This window comes from Peromyscus eremicus, chromosome 23 (assembly GCF_949786415.1).
Source record: "Peromyscus eremicus chromosome 23, PerEre_H2_v1, whole genome shotgun sequence".
Classification (NCBI taxonomy): Eukaryota; Metazoa; Chordata; class Mammalia; order Rodentia; family Cricetidae; genus Peromyscus; species Peromyscus eremicus.
Genome location: NC_081438.1, coordinates 8,872,165 through 8,890,930, shown reverse-complemented (window position 1 = coordinate 8,890,930; position 18,766 = coordinate 8,872,165). Strand labels below are relative to the sequence as shown.

The window sequence follows — 18,766 nt, the reverse complement described above, 5'->3', positions numbered from 1 at the left end:
ACTGTAAACTCACATCTCTATTGACAACTGTCCCCAAATTAGGACACAAGGGGCCTTTGAGAGGGGATGCCTGTAAAAACCTATCATTGACAGATTATAGTGTGGTGAGAGAATATTCTGGTTCAACAGGCTTTATGCTTTAAGCCCAAAGACAACTATCCTTAACGAGGGATACAAAAGAATTCAGTGTAACCTGGTAAGATCAATTTACTGGTAAGATCAATTTAAACACATGTCTAATTCCCCCCCTTGCAACACCTCTGGGAATCGGCACAAAGACGGTGACATGAAAGCCTCTTGAAGAACTCAAGAATACTGAATTTAGTCTGAAGATGGCGCCCCCCCCCCACCCTGAAGCCTCAGGCTACAAATGCCTGTATATGGAAAGTGACAATTGAGCAGGCAATTAAGATTCAAGACACAGGAGACAAAACCCTTAAGCATGAAACTGGAGAGAAGAGCAGGGCAGACACGGAGACCATGCAGGAAAGTCGTGTCTTAGGATGCAGCTATGTGGAAAAACTCAAAGCTAAAAAAAACGGGGACCTGCTAGAGAAATCGATGAAAGAAAAAAAATGCACACATCAGATTAGGTGCATGCAAGTGTGCTCTCCGCCCCAAAGCAGAGGCTCAGCATTGAGGTGCCACACAATTGCAGAGAAAGACGCTGGACAAACCCGCCCCCCCCCCTTAAATTCCAAGCAAAATTGTCAAATAGGAAACATAAACAGGGGGGCTGAAGAGATGACTCAGCAGTTAAGAATGCTGGCTCTTAACCCGGGTTCGGTTCTCAGCACCCACACGGCAGCTCATACCTGTCTGTAACTCCAGTTCCAGGGCTTCTGACACCTTCACACAGCCATACATGCAGACAAAATACCAATGCACATAAAATAAAAATAAAGAATATATTTTAAAAAAAAAAAAGAAGAACCAATTGAATTTCTCTCCTTTTCCGAGCCTCCTCCAGAAGTGCCAGGAGCTGATGGGTTGTCTGGTAAATCGCTGCTAAGTTTTGAGGTGCATGGTGGTCTATGTTGTTCCCAATGTTCAGATATTTGGGGTGGGGGCTATTCTCAGTTGAGTATGTAGTCTTGGTCCAAGGTAAGGACACTCTCTCTTCTGTCATAAGTGACCGGACAGTAGTCACAAGTTGATGCTGCAGGACTTTCTTAGCTTTGCAGTGATCCATGATCAGGCCAGAGGCAGCAGGCCTGTCTCAACCATGCAGATACCGCCTTCTTCACGGTCAAGTCTTGCACTTGAGAGGGCCAGACAGGACATTCATGAAAACAACACACCAAGAGCCCTGGGTGAACAAAGTCAGAGCTGCCCTCATAGTAAGGGGACAGTGGTTGATATTTTACATGTTTAATTGCTTACCATGGCTTTCCCTAGGCGACTAGAGAAGCCCTCCAGTATGGATCTCTTCAGAGCTTCTAGTGTTAACCTGGGGTGACCAATGTTCTTGAGTGTCATCCACCTTCCTGGGGCAGTGACATGGGAATAAGCCTGATCAATGGCAGGGCCATGAGGGCATAAAAGCAGGGTGGTGATCAATCAGCGGTGAGTCCCTGGTGACTTCAGGTACTTAGGAGCCCATGTTGGTATCAGCCCAAAGCAGGTAATGTTAGCCAACCACAAAGGCCTAGTGTGCTCTGCTCTTTCCTTTTATTTAAGAATAAAGAGAGAGCCAGGCAGTGGTGGCACACGCCTTTAATCCCAGCACTCGGAAGGCAGAGGCACAGGCAGGCGGATCTCTGTGAGTTCAAGGTCAGCCTGATCTACAGAGTGAGTTCCAGGACAGGCACCAAAATTACACAGAAAAACCCTGTCTCAAAAAAAAAAAAAAAGAAAAGAAAAAGAAAAGAAAAGAAAAGAATGAAATGAGATCATGGCTGGTGTCTGCATCCAGGATTCCCATCGCCTAGTAACCACGGGTGTCTGCATCTGGAATCTGATCACCGAGTAACGATGCAACTCACCGGGCTGACTCATTTCAAAGAGAAAGCACATACATAGCCCTCTTCAGCCTGCCTCCTGGAGGCTAGACAGTGTTCTTCACCGGCTTCTGACTGGCTTTGTTAGAGTTGTAGCCAGAAGCTGAGTCCAAAAAAAAAAAGTTTTAAAACTCAAGACTTTTAGGCAAAGTGAAGTGAGACTGGTTAATCTGGTTAGGAAGCAAAGCTGGAGGCCTAGTTCACATTCTTGCAACGACCTGGGACCACAGGGCTCCCTTTAGTGCCTGTCATTAATAACACGAAACAGTAACTATGAGTGACTTTCTGTGGAGTAGATGTAAATGAGACCCCCGCAACACCTAGTCAGACACATTAGAAACACCACCTTGGTAGGACTCCGGCACAAAGAGAATCAAACTACTTTTCACAGTGACCTGTCATGGCCACAGCAGGCTGAGCTCAGTATGTGGCTTTGGCTTCAGGAGCAGATCTTGCGGTTCATCTGCTCTTGAATCCTTTTATTGATGAAGAGCAGTTTCCAAGGGAGTTTTCCTCTTTGGTTCCAGTTGGTAAGAAATCCCTTGCCCCGTGACATCCCGAAGGCAGGAATATAGAGTCAGGCCATCACACAGGTAAAGTGGAAGGGGTGGGGGGAACTGCACCTGATCAGTGCAGATGGCTGGATCGATGGCTGCTCGTCAAGATGTCTCAACGCAGTCAACACACCTTTCTGCTACCTCGGACTTAGCCACAGGCGGAATGATCTCTCACTTCCCACAGGAATAGTCAGCAGTGATCAGATCAGGCTAACTCATGACTGGATGTGTGAGCTGAGGAAGGCACACATGAATGCCTGTCACAACCCACCCGGTTCTGATTAGTGTGGTGAGCCTGGGTTAGAGAGATCTGGGGAGCGTGTTGTGTGGGCTAGTACCGCAAACTGTGTACTATGTACATCCATGGTGGCCACGGCTCTAACCAAAACGCTGGCCTTGCTTTCCTCTGCCCTCCAGGGAGCACAAACCAGCTTTCTGGTTTGCAAGGCACTTCTCCTGGGACTCCCCTCACCCTTCACTGCAAATGAAGTGACGGGGAAGGGGGTCTGTGGAGGCATCCCAGTAAATTGCTGTCTAAATTCAGAGATGGTTACACTGAGGATAGAGCTTGAAGTCGATGGAGGACAATGAAAAGCAAGTTCCTTCAAATTTATTCTAACTTTTACCGTAAGTGTTGCCAAGGCCCGGGGCTCGCCCATTTTGAGTAAGATTTCAAATGGGACAGGACAGTGAATAAATCCCCAAGACTCCTCTAGAGTAAGTGGCTTTTCCTAGTGGAGGGAAAAAAAATCACAGTGGCTGGTGTGTGCTTAGCAGGACTTGCTTGCATGTGGCACGACAAATAGCAAACTACTGTCATCTGCCTGTGAGTCAGGAGAGCACAGGGAAATGCGAACGGACTTGTAACTTGTCCTAGGGCTACTCACAAATGTCCCAGGACAAAACACCATCAGACCTGACCTGCTCAAGACAGCCAAGGGCCTAAAAGGGCACCCGTGCTGGCCTCTGTGGTGGCAGCATCTGAAACCTGACCCAGGGATGACGACACAGCAGGGCTTGGGAACAGCGCTGGTAGCACACGCCCGTCCCAGGCCGGCGCTGTTCGGTCTGTGATGCCGACACCACATAGACTTCAGCAGTGTGAGCTCAGTACAGAGACAGGATGGGAGGGAAGAAAGACACTCCAGGTTTCAGTAATTCAATAATTTATTCCTCTAAAAAAGTGTGTAAAAGTATATAGCTCTCATCCACAAGGTATATATGAATGACATTTAAAATGGAGGCCTTTAGCATTGTCTCTTTTTATCAAAGTCTTTAGTGTACTGAAGCAGCGCCACGCTGCAGTTCTCAAATGAACGTCACATATTTCTGTATTCTTCCCAATCGCCTGCTATATAGAAAAGAAGCTCACTGCAAAAATGCTTGAAGGAAAAAGGAAACAAAAAAATCAGAACTTCCCAGAAATGTACAGCTTTTACAATTAAAAAAGGCTCTGAAATATACATACAGGCATGCCGGACAAGCCCTCCCTGTTCCCCTCCCTCCTCCCCGTTTCAAACCATGGTAGGAGTTCTGATTTCGGCTGAATTTTCAAAATTAAAAATAAAAAAAAAAATAAAATAACTTCTCACTCTGTAGCAAATCCAGGGCTTGTACATTTCAGATTAATTCTGTAAAAAACTCACAAGTAAAATAATGCATATTTAAGGGAAATATTATACAGACTTTTTCACACAGAAGTACATAATAAGATTTTTTTAAATCTATTGCCATTCATTTATTTTTGCACAAAAACGTATAAATATGTCACCAGCTTTTCTTAACTTAAAAAACTTAAATAAAAGACACCAGATGAAAACTACCCTTTGCTGCCTTCTTTTAAAATTTTTTATAGTGTTTTTCTGTTTTTTGTGTTTTTTTTTTTCCTTTTTTCTTTTTCTGTGTAGAGTTGGGTTTCTAGAGAAGAAAAGCCCCTGCAGTAAAAACAGCCCATTTAAAAAAAGAGAGAGAGAGAGAAAGATTCAAAGTTCCGATGAATTCTGAGAAAAAGTAATCCCGTGGTAAAAGATTACAAACATCTACTTTACAGTCCGTCCTCCCGGGGTGGCTTTATACAAGTTTACATCCCCATCATCTTACGTTCTCAAAAGGCCTTGAGGGTTTCCTCTCTGATAAGAAAAAATAGCACTGCGATATTTAAGTCAATTTTACACTGTACACGTTAGATACAAATGGTTTGATATATCAGATTTTTTAAGCTATACATTGGAAAGTCACCCCCCCCCCCACAGCTGGTGGGACAGAGAACAATCACCCATTTACAAGTTATTTCTCTGCTTTCACATTCCCACCATGTGTTATTAATATAATGTTTTAAACGTTAGATTATCTCAAGAAAAATACTTTTACAAAATCATATCAATTATTACATTTTTTTCCTTTCTTTCTTTGTTAATAACCAGGACATGAAAAGTCTCTTGGAAGAACTTAGTTGCATGATTCTCCAGGGAAGCCGGGCTCGCTGCCTGTCAGGAGGCTCTGGGAAGCCGGTCCACACCCACCACCCGCAGACAGAGACAGATATAATGTAAGGGCTAGAAACAGGGCTTCAAAGTCAACCCTAAGGTCTGGGAGGGGGAGTCAAAAATACTTCAATCAGCTGTTAATGCTTTAAAAAGGCATTTTGTTAAAGTCCCACAAAGAGGCTCAGCTTCAAGTACTGGTTTAATGGTTGAGTTGTACTATTTCTCTGAAACAATATTCCTATGGTCCAGAAAAAATTCCACCGTGTTTGTAACTGGTTTTGTGAGCAAACACTTGGGGTTGGATATGTACACGAGTCCCTTTTGATCTAATGAAAGGAGAGACCTGGCTTTCTTTAAGAATTCTCTAGAAAAGGTATTTCCTGTGACAGTATAGAGAAGCGATTAAGGTCCTTGCCGCCTCCAGCTTGGAGCTGAGCCTGACTGCCACCATATACAAGTGTAATCCGCCCAAGATGCAGGCCACCCAGCACAGCAGGGCACTCGGAACCCTGATGGTTTTTACCCCTCTACTGCTGGGTGGTTATGACTACATTACTGTTCAGGCATGACCTCCCCGTTTGTTCTTACTCCTCTCTGGCTTCTAGGACAGAGGTATGTAGTCAGAGAATCCTATGGTGGGTCTCAGTGGGTTTCAGCTACCTTACCTGGTCCTCAAGATTAGAAAAAACGAAGTCGCAAAAACCTTACATCAAACTTAAAAATAAATAAACAAAATGCAGCTGTCTCCAGACTTCCTGTGTCTACAAAGGTGTATGGCCAAGCAAAGCCCTGCTGACAGGCTGGGGAGGTGGAGACCCCAGTACCAAATCCTGTACTGGATGGAGCTGGCTCTTAGTTGTGACACGTCCCAGGTTATGGAGTCCAGGTGACCCACAGGCACCCACCATCGGCTAGAGGATTGCATCCAGAGGGCTGGCCGGCCTGATCCTAACAGAGGCTGAGAGCAGACTCTTGTGCAAAAGGACAGTGTCTCTTCTGCTTCCCTCTTACGGCACCGACAGCCACCACTTCCTGGCGACTGCAGGCTGCACACATCACACACTGGCTCAAGTCACTTCTTCAGGAGATTTCTGGGTCCTCTGAGACACGTCCAGGAGTCCCTGTGACAATAAACACTGCAGAGTGAGCATGTGCCTGCTCAGAAGGCGTCACAGTGCAGGGCTGAGGGAGTGCTCTGAAAAAGGCCGGCCTTTGGAGAGTGGAGCCCGCTCCTCCTCGGCTGAGGCAGAGGGAGGGACAAGCGCTTCCCGGTTAGAGCATGTTCATGACGGCATTGTACAACTGCGTGAGCACCACAAAGTGGACAGGAAGGCAGGAAGTGCGGTCCTGGGTGGCCGGATTGCACGTGAGCCACGAGAGGGCATTGTACTGCTCCAGCACAAACCTGCCAGGGAGAACACAGAGGTCAGCTTCTGGACCACAGGGCTCAGGGTGCGCCTCGAGGCCAGTTCAGCCCACCTGCACTCCTTCACACTGCACGGTCCAACTACGAGGGCCACCAGGGTCATGAGGCCACTGACCACTAAGATGAAGCAAGTCTGAATGGAGACTGTTTCATGTTGGCTAAATGCCAAAATAAGAATACACTGGCAATACTGAATTGAACAGAATATACCAAATATTCTACCAACACTTGGCCATACCAGTTTCTCATGTTAATCTGTTGTGGTCTCTTGAAAGAAAACGAAGGTGTACAGGGTCTCCCTATCTGTTTCAGATATTTAGTACCCGGCCTGAAACTCCTGATCACAGCCTTCGCTGCTGGAGCACTGGGATCCTGGGTATGCAGCACACACTTCACCCACTGCCAGAGAGCCCAGGAACCAAGGGCTTACTGAGGAGGCTCCTGCCTACCTCCCATTTCCAAACCACTGTACGTGAGAGAGTACTAGGAGAAGCTTGGGTATTTCCTCAAGTCACCTGACAGTTTTTGTTGGCTGGTTTTTGTTTTGTTTTTAAGATCCAGTCTGGGATCTGGAGAGGGCTCCGTTAGTGACCCAGGACTTGAGTTCAGGCCCCAGAATCTGTGTGAAGCAGAGGGCAAGAGTACACATCTATCAGCCAACAGTGGGGTGGGGTGAGGTGGACACAGGTGAGTCCCGGGAGCTCACTGGCCAGCTGCTGAGCTCCAGGCTCAGGCTCTGTCTCAAAGAGTCAAGTGCAGAGTGGAGGAAGACACTGGCTGACCTTGGGCATGTGCACCCACATGCACCCACGTGTACAAATCCACTGACAGTGTCTTGTGTAGCCCAGGCTAGACTCTGGCCTTGAACTTAGTAAGTAGCTGAGGATAACTTTGAACTCCTGGTTCTTTTGCCTTCTCCTTCCAAGTTCTGGGATTACAGGCATGCATCATTATATCAGACCCACAGACAAAATTTTATGTAGTGCTAAAAACAGCATAAGAGAACTCATGCTTCTGGGATGCATTTCACAACACAGAACTTGTGTTCCAGTCAACCACACGTATCTATCTATGGCAGGGAAGGTTCCAAAGTGTTTTCCATGCAAGGCAGTTTCCAGACACTGTCTTCTGACTGTCCCTCCACCTCAGGTCTGACACTCTCATCACCTCCTTGGAACAGGAAGGGAAGTGTCCCATGCACTTCACTGTCTAGTGAATGAAGTGCACACACGTCTGTCCCAGCTCTCGGGGGTGACCGGACAGCGCTGCTCTGCAGACAACAGCGTCTCTGAGCATCGCCCTCACTGGCACACCGAGGGCAACCAAGAGGAAGGAGCATCACCTCCCGATGGACGGCAGTGCCGCCTCACTTGGAAACTACCTTAACACATCAGACGTGGTCTTGGAGTCCAGAGGGTGTGGAGCCCGCTGAGAGTTCCTGGCAGGAAGGAGCTCATCAGTCTGTGCTACAGAGATGTGGTGATGGAGTGAAGCCTGTGGGAAGAACAAAGGCCATTCATGTCCAGGTACAGAGCAGCACCATGAAGAGTGACGGAGGCCCCAGCTCCTTGGTCTTGCAGTCAGGCTACTATGTGCCCAAGAGCTTCAAGTGCTCAGTCACCTCCTGGGACGCTGCACCACATCCTAGAGTTAAGATCAAAGCCATTTCAGGGGCCTCTCTTCCTGCTTTAACCTACTTCGTTTGCTTCCTTAAAAAATAGTTATTTGGGGGCTGGAGAGACGGCTCAGGGGTTAAGAGCGCTGACTCTTCTTCCAGAGGACCAGAGTTCAATTCCCAGCACCCACATGGCAGCTCACACCTGTCTGTAACTCCAGTTTCAGGGGACCCCCACACCCATGGCAAAAACACCAATTAAAAAAAAGAAAAGATAGTTATTTTGTGTGTGCACACACCAAAACACACATGTGGGGGTCAGAAGACAGCCTGCTGGAGTCAGTTCTCCCCTTCCATCACGGGGGAACCCAGGACTGAGCTCACAAGTCCCTTGACCTACTGAGCCGGCTCACTCACCCTGCTTCTTTAGCATGACAGTCAAGCACACAGAATACTTGTTCCTACCTAAGGCTGTGTGCCCTGCCACCAAAGCTGGAACAATGGCCACTACTTGTCACTCTGTTTCAAGTACTTTTCCCTTTGAAATATTTTAAAGCAAAACCAACTGTTGTACCATTTCCCTTGTAAATTTAGGAGGTAAAGCTTACAGATAAGAACTTAGTAATAAGCACCATACACACAAAAAAGCTTGATTCCTTTGTATCAACTGATAGGCTATAGTCAACTCCCTTGATAATCTCGACACTTTCTCTTCCCTCCTCCAGTCGTGGGCCAACCTGGTGTACGTTGGAAATGATTAAAGAGTGTCAAAGGCTCGGCAGTCGGATGTGGCTGGTCTGTATCGTGGTTCTTTTAAATACTTTCTACCTTCCAGATTTCTCATAAACCAATTGTTTGATCCAGAGGTTCAATTAAGGGTGCATCTCCAGGGTGGGCAGGCAGTAACACTTCCTTCTACGTGAGAGCTGAAGACTGCAGTCAGAGCGCAACAAAAGGCCCTGTCTGCTGTCCCAATGCAGTGATGTGAAAGAGAGACTAAAGTCTGTGAGGGGACAGTCCATCCCTTTCATGCTTGATCTTCAGATGAGCAAACTGCTCCAGCACAACCTCCCATGACTGTATGTCTGACCTTTCTTAAAGAGTGACTCACTGTCTGCTGGACTCACACTGTGCCTGGCACCTCTGGTCTGGATGCCACCTAACAGTCCTGGGGACATTCCTTGCTTTGATGGACTGCAATGTTATCAGCTACACCCTGACTATTTCTCACTTTGGGTCTGGAATCAGTTAGTTCTTCAACGGCCTCAAGTGTTTGGAGCAATAAATAATAATTAGGAACCACAATCATTGCAACATGGGTGTTTATTGTCCTAAGCTGTCATTCATTGCTCCTAAGTTTTACAGAAGAACAATCTAGGCCTCCTGAGTCCAATTTCTAAAGACTACAGCTTTCCATGACTTGTGGTATTCCCCCAAGTCATTAGGAAGGCAGCTTCAGCTCCCAAGTGTTTGAGTCCCATCTCCCTTGTCTCTGGGAGATGGAGCACCTTACAGGCTACCGCAGGCTCCCCTCCACTCTGCAGAACAGGCACACAAAGCTGTCCTCACTGTGTGGTAGACATCCCACACTACACTGTGTGGCGAGGCTGCAGAGTTGGCTTGGTCGGCCTTCCTGATGGGTCCTTAGCTTTTCCTCATCTTTTACACGGCCATTTTGTCTGCTCATTCTGAGTCAATGTTGCTGTCTATTCAAGTTTGCTTCAACTCACAACTCACATGACTCTCCCACCTCAGCCCCTTTCATATCTGGGCATGGACATGTACCAAGTACATATGCCATTCTTCACTTCTGCCAAATACAGACGGCTGGAAGTGGGTGTGCTGGGCCCAGGGAGAGTTTGAGGCTGTTATTACTCAGTACCCCCGGCACAGCTCATGCCAGGAGTCTGCCTTCCCATGGCTCTGTCACCAGGGTACACTATCAAACCTGTGTCTCTTGCCAGCCTGAGGGTGAGGAATGGATTCCATTCTAGACTCTTTCAACTCTTCAAGTTTGGAGCTGATGGGTTCCACAAGCCATGCAAGGAGAACAAGCATGTTAGTGGAAGGCTTGACTGACCCAGCTCTGCTTTATGTGCAGCCGGGCAGGCCTGTGCTGCAGGTCACGGGCAGCTGTCAGTACTGACTGGGAGAGTGTCAGGCTGAGTCACACATCGCTCCTGCACTTACGGCCCTGATCGCCTCCTGAGGTTAACATAGACTCACTTCTTATTAAGGTTTCCGTCCCTCTCCCAAACTCCACTCTCCTGTAACTATAATCTCCTCAGAGTATAAGTGACACGAGGGAAATGAATAGAAAGAGACTGAAGCAGCTAGCAGGAGATTTCCAGTTCAAACCAAATAAAAACACGAGCCAACGATTCCTCTTAAACGTCAGAGAGCACCAACCAACCTTCAGGAAGAGGGGGCACTGGTTCCGGGCCTGGGGGCACGATGACCAGAACCACTGGGGGAGGTTCTCAGCTTTGGCAGTTGACACAAAATACCCAAGGGCCAGTGGCTGCTGCTTGAGCTCCTCCGGGGCCTCCCGAGACAGAAGCCGCTCGCCCTGGCTCTGAAAAACAAGGCCCAAAGCACAATGAGCATTGTCAGGATCTGAGTGTGGCCAGCCCCCTCCTCTAGACTGCACACTAGCGTCGGGTCTCCTGCCTGCAGCAGCTCCCACCAAAGCCCTTGGTGCTGAGAACTGTGCCATGAAATACACAAGTCTCTGCAGCAAACCCGGGCCGCGACAGAAACTACGGAGCAGACGAAGGTCCTGGCGATGGATGCGCTGGTGCTGACAGCACAAGCCACCTGTCCTGGGGCTTCATCCACTGCACACTGAAACGGAAGAGCCCAGCGTCCTCAGGCGCTCCTCACTAACAGTCCCCAGGAGCCCTGGAGGGCACCTCTCTCCACCATCACCTAACCTGGATTAGAACTAAGCACCACACACCGGAGTCCACGGGCGGCGATGCTCCTGCCACTCTGGTGGTGCTGCACGAGTACACCATGCACCTCTCAGAGTCTAGAGTGCATACTGTAGTACTTCCCACCTTCCAGTGCCTTCCACAACTTAAAAGGTGCCTTTAGCACAAGTAATAGTAAGTGATCAGTGTGTTTCTGAATGCCTCCTATTTAGGGAAGAAAATGATCCTTAATTACTTAATACATCAAATCTTACCAATTCTGATTCTGGACAGACTAAAAAATAAAATTATGATGGCCAAAGAAAAAAAGCGAAGTTGGGACACAGTAGCACACGCACACACATACATGTGCACGCAGTCCATACTCTCAGGAGGAAAGGAGGTTAAGGCAGGAGGCTCAGACTTCAAGGCCAGCCTACTTGAGGCCTGCTGTAAAACAAACAATGACCTTTGCTGCCACCTTGAACACACAGTTCTAGGTAATGACTTAACTAGAGATAAACAGTTTAGAAAAAGGAAAAGCCTCTTGGAGTCACCAGGCTGAAGGGCTCAGGACTGAAAAAGGGCCCCTGATTAGTTTCAGAACAGAGCTGTTTAAACTGCAACATTCAGACTCTAAGAGAGGAAGAAAATGCATGCACCTCCTTCAGAAAGATTGCTACCATCAACAGGTAAGGCTTAGCACATGACTGGGGCTTGCTGCGGGCCAGGTGCACCAAGTCACAGGAATATTCATTCCAACTGCTCAGTATAAAATCTGTGGTTCCAGTTTCTGTCAAAATAACCTCCAGGGAACAAACTGCTTGTCAGTCCCTGGCCAGTAGCCATAAAGGAAACCCAGACATTTACCATCTCTTCCTCCCCAAGGGGGCATGGGGCAGGTGGTGACTGAGGGCTCTGCCTGGTCCTGTCCCTTCAGCTGCTCCACTGGGTGCCAAGCCGCCCTTCTCCTGATCACCCCTAAGTGACTGTAGTGCTGGCAGCATGGTCCCCTCTAGGAGTCAGTGCATGCAAGGCTGCCGCACTCCCTCAGAACACGGTCCCCTCTAGGAGTCAGTGCATGCAAGGCTGCTGTACTTGCTCAGGGGCTGACACCAGACAACAGCTTCTCAGTGTCTTACTCCCCTAAGAACCTTTAGAAGCACAATACAACCGTGAGGCCTGAGTCACGGGTTGGGACAAAGTTGACGGGAGCTCTGGGACAGCCTTTGACTTGAAACCTGTTAGTCCAGGGCATTTGAAGACTGAGCTAATGCTGAGCTCTGACTTCTTCACTAGCTTGCAGCAGTGAGGTGGAGAGAGCTGTAAACTATGCACTGGCTGGCTCTCGACACCCCCAGGCTGTGGCCAGCAAGACCAGGACTGTCCAAGGGAAACTGAGTGGACACAGGCCATAGCCGCTCCTCAGTCACATGCTGCGGGGAGTTCCTCAGCTCAGGACAGTGCACATGCTGAGCACCAGTTCTGCCCACCTGCTTCTTATTACAAGCCACTATCTGGGAAGATGAAAAGTTTTTGTTCAAAAACAAAATCATTCAAACCCTTTTTGGGGAGGCAGGGATGAACAGCATGCGTCTGCAGCTTCTCAGCCTGCCAACTTCCTTTGCCATCAGAAACCAAGCAGGGCCGCAGGCAGGAGTACCACCAAGAGCCTTGCACACCACAGGACTGACTTTCTAATAAAGGGTAGACTAAGAAGGTCTGAACGTCGCCTTCCAAATCCCTGCTCTCCAAAATGTGCTGGAGGGCTGTGGCCCACAGAGACCCCGACCTCTGGGGAGAGAGGAACATGCAGTCAAAGCATGGCTGCCGGTGGTGACGAGTTTCCTGAGGCTGTGGCTGTTCTCAGCAACTCCTTCCAACAGTCCTTACCCGACTGTGCTGGAAGTGAGAGCCCACACCGATTCCAGAGGGAGAGCCTGGGGAGGGAACCGGGGAGGAGTTGGGAGAGGAATGGAGGTTCCCAGTCATTAAGATGCCAATGTCATTGTCCATATCGTCTGGGAATGGAAGGTCTACAAACATATCGTCTAGAGGGAAGAGAAACACAGGAAAGTTAAACAAGAAGCACACTGCACTTTACCATGGTACGCTCTGCTAATCTTCAACTGCACGCAAGTGCTATAAGATGTCCTTGTTCCCTCCCCAGTGACCTCCTGACCAGGAACACACAATGGAGAAACCACGGCCGTGCAGAAAGCCCCCATTTCACATGAATAAATACTGGTAGATGTTAAAAATTTAAGAACAGCACAAACAGATGCACAATAATTGAGCATTTTACAGAAATATGACAATTTTTCAATCCTATGAAAGTATTCAAACAGAATTCCATTAAGAATGATCGGATATGGAGCTACTCTCCAGGAAACCGCATCTCCATGGTGATCTTGAAAGGCTGCTTCCTCCCATGGTCATGTCCTCCACACTCAGACCAGAAGAGCCACACACTGGGGGGACAGTGATGGGTGAGGGACAAGAGCAGACAGAAAGCAGGTGAAGTTAACCCTCCCTACTCTGGTCTTGGTGGCTGGTTTGGATTGTCAACTTGACCGAGCTAGTAAGCAACAGAGACACACTCTGCTGTGTGTCTCCTGTGAGCACTATTAAGGACCAACTGGTGGGAGGCCACCCTGAACGTGGCAATGCCAACTGTGGGTGGAGGCTTAGATGCAGAAAGTAGGGAAAGGGAGAAGAACAGCTCGGGTGGCCCCACTTCCTGAAGCTGTGTGGGCTGCTGGCGCTGCCACCGCTTCAGTGTTGTGGACTGAAACCAGGAGGCAACCAAACCTTCCACTTGGGGATTTGCAGAGACACAGGAGCACTAACATGGTGACACTGCAGAGCAGCTAGCCCTGGCGGGCCTCAGACTCTGCATCTCCTCTCCATGCTTTCTACGACACTACTGCAACACACAGCAGCCGGCAGTGGATACTCTCACTCTGCCTACTACTGTGCCTTCCACTCACCGTTGTTGGGGCTAAAGCCGTCTTCATTGGGGTAGTTGGCTGGAGCCACTTGGATGGTTGATGATGTCGGGAACACCAGGATGTGGGTGCAGGAAGCATCCTGAGGTGTGTTCAGCTGAGACGACTGCATGTTGAGTGCAGTGCTCCGGCCGAACACGGAGCCCATCGTGACGGCATCTGGGAAGAGCAGAGCTGTGTCAGTGGGCTCTGCAGACCAACAGCCGCAGGAGGATCCAAAGTCTCATGGGTCAGACATTCAAGGCTACCCGCCCCACTTCCTAAAGTGTCTTTAAAGAACCCGACAGAACACCAGTGATGACGGCCTGACCCTCACCTCACACTGGAAATGTGAAGATAAACCCAGATGGCATCCACCAAGTATTTTGTAGATGCCTCACCTAAGAAGTAATCTAAGACCCTGAAACTGACCTCCCAGCATTGTTCCCTCTGTGGTCTCACAATTTATAAAAACACTGTTCTAAATGACAGCAGCTAATGCTCTAACAACTCTAGGCAATGCCTTCCACACACTGGCCCGCTCCATTCACGTGTCTCGCTGGCTCAGCACACCCACCCTGAGCTAGCAGCAACTGTCTCTACTTATAAACGATGACTGCAACATCTAAAAGGCATGTAAACTTCCGTGGGTACTGATGGCCAAGGTGACCTGAGGCCTAAGGAGCACAGTCCAGCCATTGCCCTGCACTGAAGGCTGTCCTCAGTCACTCTGCTGACTTCCCACAGGGTTCAAGAGCACCCTGTATCTGAATGTGAGACAGACCTCACAGTGTCCTTTGTAACTCACAGTGTAACACAGTCAGAAAGCAGCGACTGTTTCCCACAAGACAGCGCATCTATAAAGCTTCTGTGGCCGATGTCCTGACGGTCACCGAGAGCTTGCTTATGTCTGGCCCTGTGCTAACTGTTCGTCTCTCTCCACCACTATTCATCCTCAACGACAGCAGAGATTCTAAAACCCTTTTTGAGGTACCACACTGGTACCTCTCTCTCCCAACCTGTGGTCAACAACAATAATTAAGTCCTCCCTAGGAAGGTATCAGATGGTTCCGTTTTCTAGGTCAAAACCAAGCTTCTCTTAGAGACGCAAGACTTATGGACTACATTTATCTTTGGATTTAAGTTTAAATGGCCTAGACTGCCAAGAGACAATTTACCTGGCATCACTACAAAGGACCCCTGGGGCTCCATGGCAACCAGGCAGGCACTAAGGATAGAAGGAGAGTCTGCAGCGGAGATCCCACACATCCGGCACACATCCTTGAGCTGTTTGCTGATTGTCTGTAGCGAACATTCTCCAAGGAGGATACTCCAGTCTAAAGTCAGAGATCACAAACACAGTCTTTAGAAGTTCACATGCTTGGCGATGTCACCATTTTGACCCAGCCCTAAAGGGAGTGGGCCTTCCCCTCTAGTCCCTTTAGTCCCTCCTTTGTCACCTGGCTTCTACCTCACTGTGTCAACGTAGAAACAAAGGCCTGCTCTCTGTAGGCTGCCATCCTGTCTAGAGCACCTTCTGAGGGCCTGCAACGGACCCTGGCAGATTCAGGTTCTAAAACACTTTGAATGCTGAGGTCTCTGTTGGCTGGGCTAGCCTGTGCTAGCCATCCTTTTTTCAGGGTCTGATACCTGCTCACTGCCCTAAGTAGAAGCACTGTGTCTAAGCACTGCTGAGTCCTGGAACATGCTCTTCCTGCGTAGCTTCTGCTGTCACTGTGCACTCTTGTGCGCACAGGGCGCTCAGCACAGGCATCTCTACACCCACACAGATCTTCCTCACAGGGAGAGTGCAGGGCAGCGTGCTTTCTATTTCTAATGACATTCTTGCTAAGTGGGCATAAGAAAAGTAGCTCAAATATGAAGAAAACATCTTAAAACGGCAGGATGTCAGAAAGGCCTGAGTGCCATAAGGCATCAGGAAGATGCTCTCCCTGACAAGCACTGGCAGCTAAACAGCAGACACTAAGGCCACCAGGAAGCTGGGTCTTCTGTACGCCCTCATTCAGACCATGGCTCCCAAAGGAGGAACCCTAGGCCAGCAGGGAGGTGACTAGGTACTTCCTCTGTCCACCGTGGCTCCTCCAGCCACACCCAGGCTCTCCCATCAAGGGGCAAGGAAGGAGAGTGTGACCCTTCCACAGTCATCCAGAGAAGGCCTTCATCATTTTCTACAACGCCACACGCCAGACAACACGTTCACCCCCTGCTTCTTTTCTGTTATCCCCTCCCTTCCCCAGGGTCATGAACACTGACCGCCTGTAAGAACGACGACGGACTAAGCAGCAGAGCAGGAGGAAGGGAGGCAATCTGACGGAAATGAAAGGAGGGACCCCAGTGGAGTAACCTCCAGGCTACTGACACCAGACTCGTACGTCTACGTGAGATGCTGTTTTAAATGAAAAGACCCCATCTTCTCCCAGTTCACAGTATCAAGTGTGACTAGAAGACATGCACACACGGCTGTGAGTCTGAAACCTTGAGTGCAGATCTGCCTCACAGGCAGCAGCTTGTCTGTGAGCTCTCTCAACGGTTCCATTCCAGGGATCCCATGGTACCTGGCTGCACTTCCTGTAGTCAAACAGTGCACACACTCTAACACAGGGGCTGGTGTGAAGCACAGTCTGGGGCCAAATCCTGCCCACCACCACCTGCTTTTGTGAACAGATGCTGGTCCCAGCAGCCACATGTAGGTATTGCCTTACGGCTGTTCACACTGGCAGAACTAAAGAAGAGCCACGAAGTGCTCCTCTGCTTTGCCAAAAGAGGCTGTACTCTCAGGACCTTGGCAAGGACACTGTCCACTCTACTCTGGTAACCACGGGCTATTTTGCAATGGATGTCTTCTTCTGTAATTAATTCCACTTTTGGAGATTATAATAATTAGATTATTTTCCCCTTCCCTCTCCTCCCTCCAAACCCTTCCATATACGCCCCCTTGCTCTCTTTCAAATTCATAGTCTCTTCTTTCAGTGGTTGTTGTTACACGCATTTGTGTATATACATACATATACAACCCGAACTACACTCTGCTCAGCCTGTGCAATATTACTCACATGCGTGTTTTCTGGGCTGACCATTTGGTAGTGGACAGTCACTTGGTGTGCTCTTCCCTGGGGAGGACTGTTTTCCCCCTCCCAGCATCCCTTAGATGCCTGTGGTTCTCTGTGTATGGCTCAGGCCTCCTGGTCTTTTCCACATCGACTTTAGCATGTCTATTGCTGGCCTGGTTCAGCAAATGTTCACGCAGTCATGTTGGTGAGGCTTTAATCTACAAACGATTCCTTCAGCTAAGGCTCAGGGAACACTGTGGAAGAGGGGGTGGCTCTGGGAACCAGAGAGGAGACTGACTGCGTCTCCTAGTCATGTCAGAAGCTGCACCCACATGTCAGGAACCTGCTGGAGAACAAGCCAGGGCCTCATGCTTACACAGCAAGCACCTGACCCACTGAGCCATCTCCAAAGCCCTGGCGGCTATTCTCACATAGGACTTGAACGACCACCGCCAATCGCTAGCACCTCCTCCTTTGACTGTCTTCATATGTAACAGTATCAAAATTAAACTATCATTTTGTACTAATAAAATACGTTTTCTGATTTACATTTCAAGTAGTATCTGTGTAACGATGGGGACCACAGATGAGTTTTTAAACCCCTGGCTTCTCCCTTCCGTGTGAAACCATCCCTGGCATCAGTGTCAGTCTCGGGGCGACCTGAAGGCCCTCCCTGCTCTGCTCAGCTGCCATCATCAGTCAGTCTCCTCTGTCCCTGCACCTGCTTCAAGGACCGCTCGCTCACCTTTAAGCTCCCCGTGGCCAAGCCGCCCCAAGCGGCCGATGACGACTCTCCAGGGCAGAGATGTCATCTGAACAATCCCTAGGCACCATTCCCATAACTTCTGCAGCCCGATCTTACGCGCAGACACTTTACTCTTCCGTGACCTGGCAGACAGAGAAACAGGGAGGGTCCTACACGAATCAGTTGTCACTCGGTAAGGCAGACAGTCCATTTCCAAAGTACACATGCATGCCATCACCACAGAGTTAACACAAGTGAGCACAAACAGCAAGGCTTCTCACCTGCTTGGTAAAGCAATGTTTACAACACAGGTCTCCAGTAATTCCCCATGGAGGTCAGTGCAGGATGCCAAGAGCCAGCGCTGGTCATGAGACAGACAATAGCCCACAAAGAGTACATTGTATTTCTGGCTCGCCTCACCAAAAGTCTCTCCAGGCTCTGTCTGCTTGTCTTTGATTGGGGCCAATATAAAGGGCGGGGAATAAAGCTGGATTGGGCTGGGCCGCTGAAATAAGAATCAAGGTCAGTATCAGCACAAGGCCAACCAAGACAACGTTTACAGTAACACCCAGAGCCAACGATGAGGGAAAGAAACACGGATTAATGACAACAGGCAGCCCTACCCCCTCCCTCCAGGACTAAATAGGACACAGACAGCAAAAGTATTCATTAAATTCATGAACTATGGGGCCCTGTGGTTTAGTTGTTTAATAAAACACCCATCTATAAGCCATCAACCAATGTTTGATTAAAAGAAACTACTATATTAGAAAGCAGCTTGCCCCATGCCAACAGACACTAGGAAATAGAAACCGAAGCCACAACGCAATCCATTATACACAGCCCCGGGAGGGTCTGGAGTCACAGGCAGCACACTTGAGGGACTGGCGAGATGTTGAGCCATGGCTCTAGGCTGGGAGGTGGGAGAGTTGCTCTGGTTTGTACTGCAGCAGAAGATGGCTCTCTT

At 48.9% G+C, this 18,766-nt stretch overlaps 1 protein-coding gene across 2 annotated transcripts in view; it reads right to left on the bottom strand.

Moving 5' to 3' along the window:
- Positions 1-3,706: 3,706 nt before the first annotated feature.
- Med13l (mediator complex subunit 13L) overlaps positions 3,707-18,766 on the bottom strand; it is a 227,150-nt gene continuing 212,090 nt past the window's right edge. The window contains exons 24-31 of one of the 2 annotated variants that reach the window (XM_059249610.1): positions 18,081-18,304; positions 17,800-17,969; positions 15,162-15,320; positions 13,987-14,163; positions 12,890-13,047; positions 10,498-10,659; positions 7,851-7,963; positions 3,707-6,448 (exon numbers count right to left, since the gene is read on the bottom strand). In XM_059249610.1, coding sequence (XP_059105593.1) covers positions 6,316-6,448; positions 7,851-7,963; positions 10,498-10,659; positions 12,890-13,047; positions 13,987-14,163; positions 15,162-15,320; positions 17,800-17,969; positions 18,081-18,304 — 1,296 coding nt within the window. In that variant the 3' untranslated portion in view covers positions 3,707-6,315. The remainder of the gene's footprint in view (positions 6,449-7,850; positions 7,964-10,497; positions 10,660-12,889; positions 13,048-13,986; positions 14,164-15,161; positions 15,321-17,799; positions 17,970-18,080; positions 18,305-18,766) is intronic. The other variant, XM_059249611.1, reaches the window with a different exon arrangement.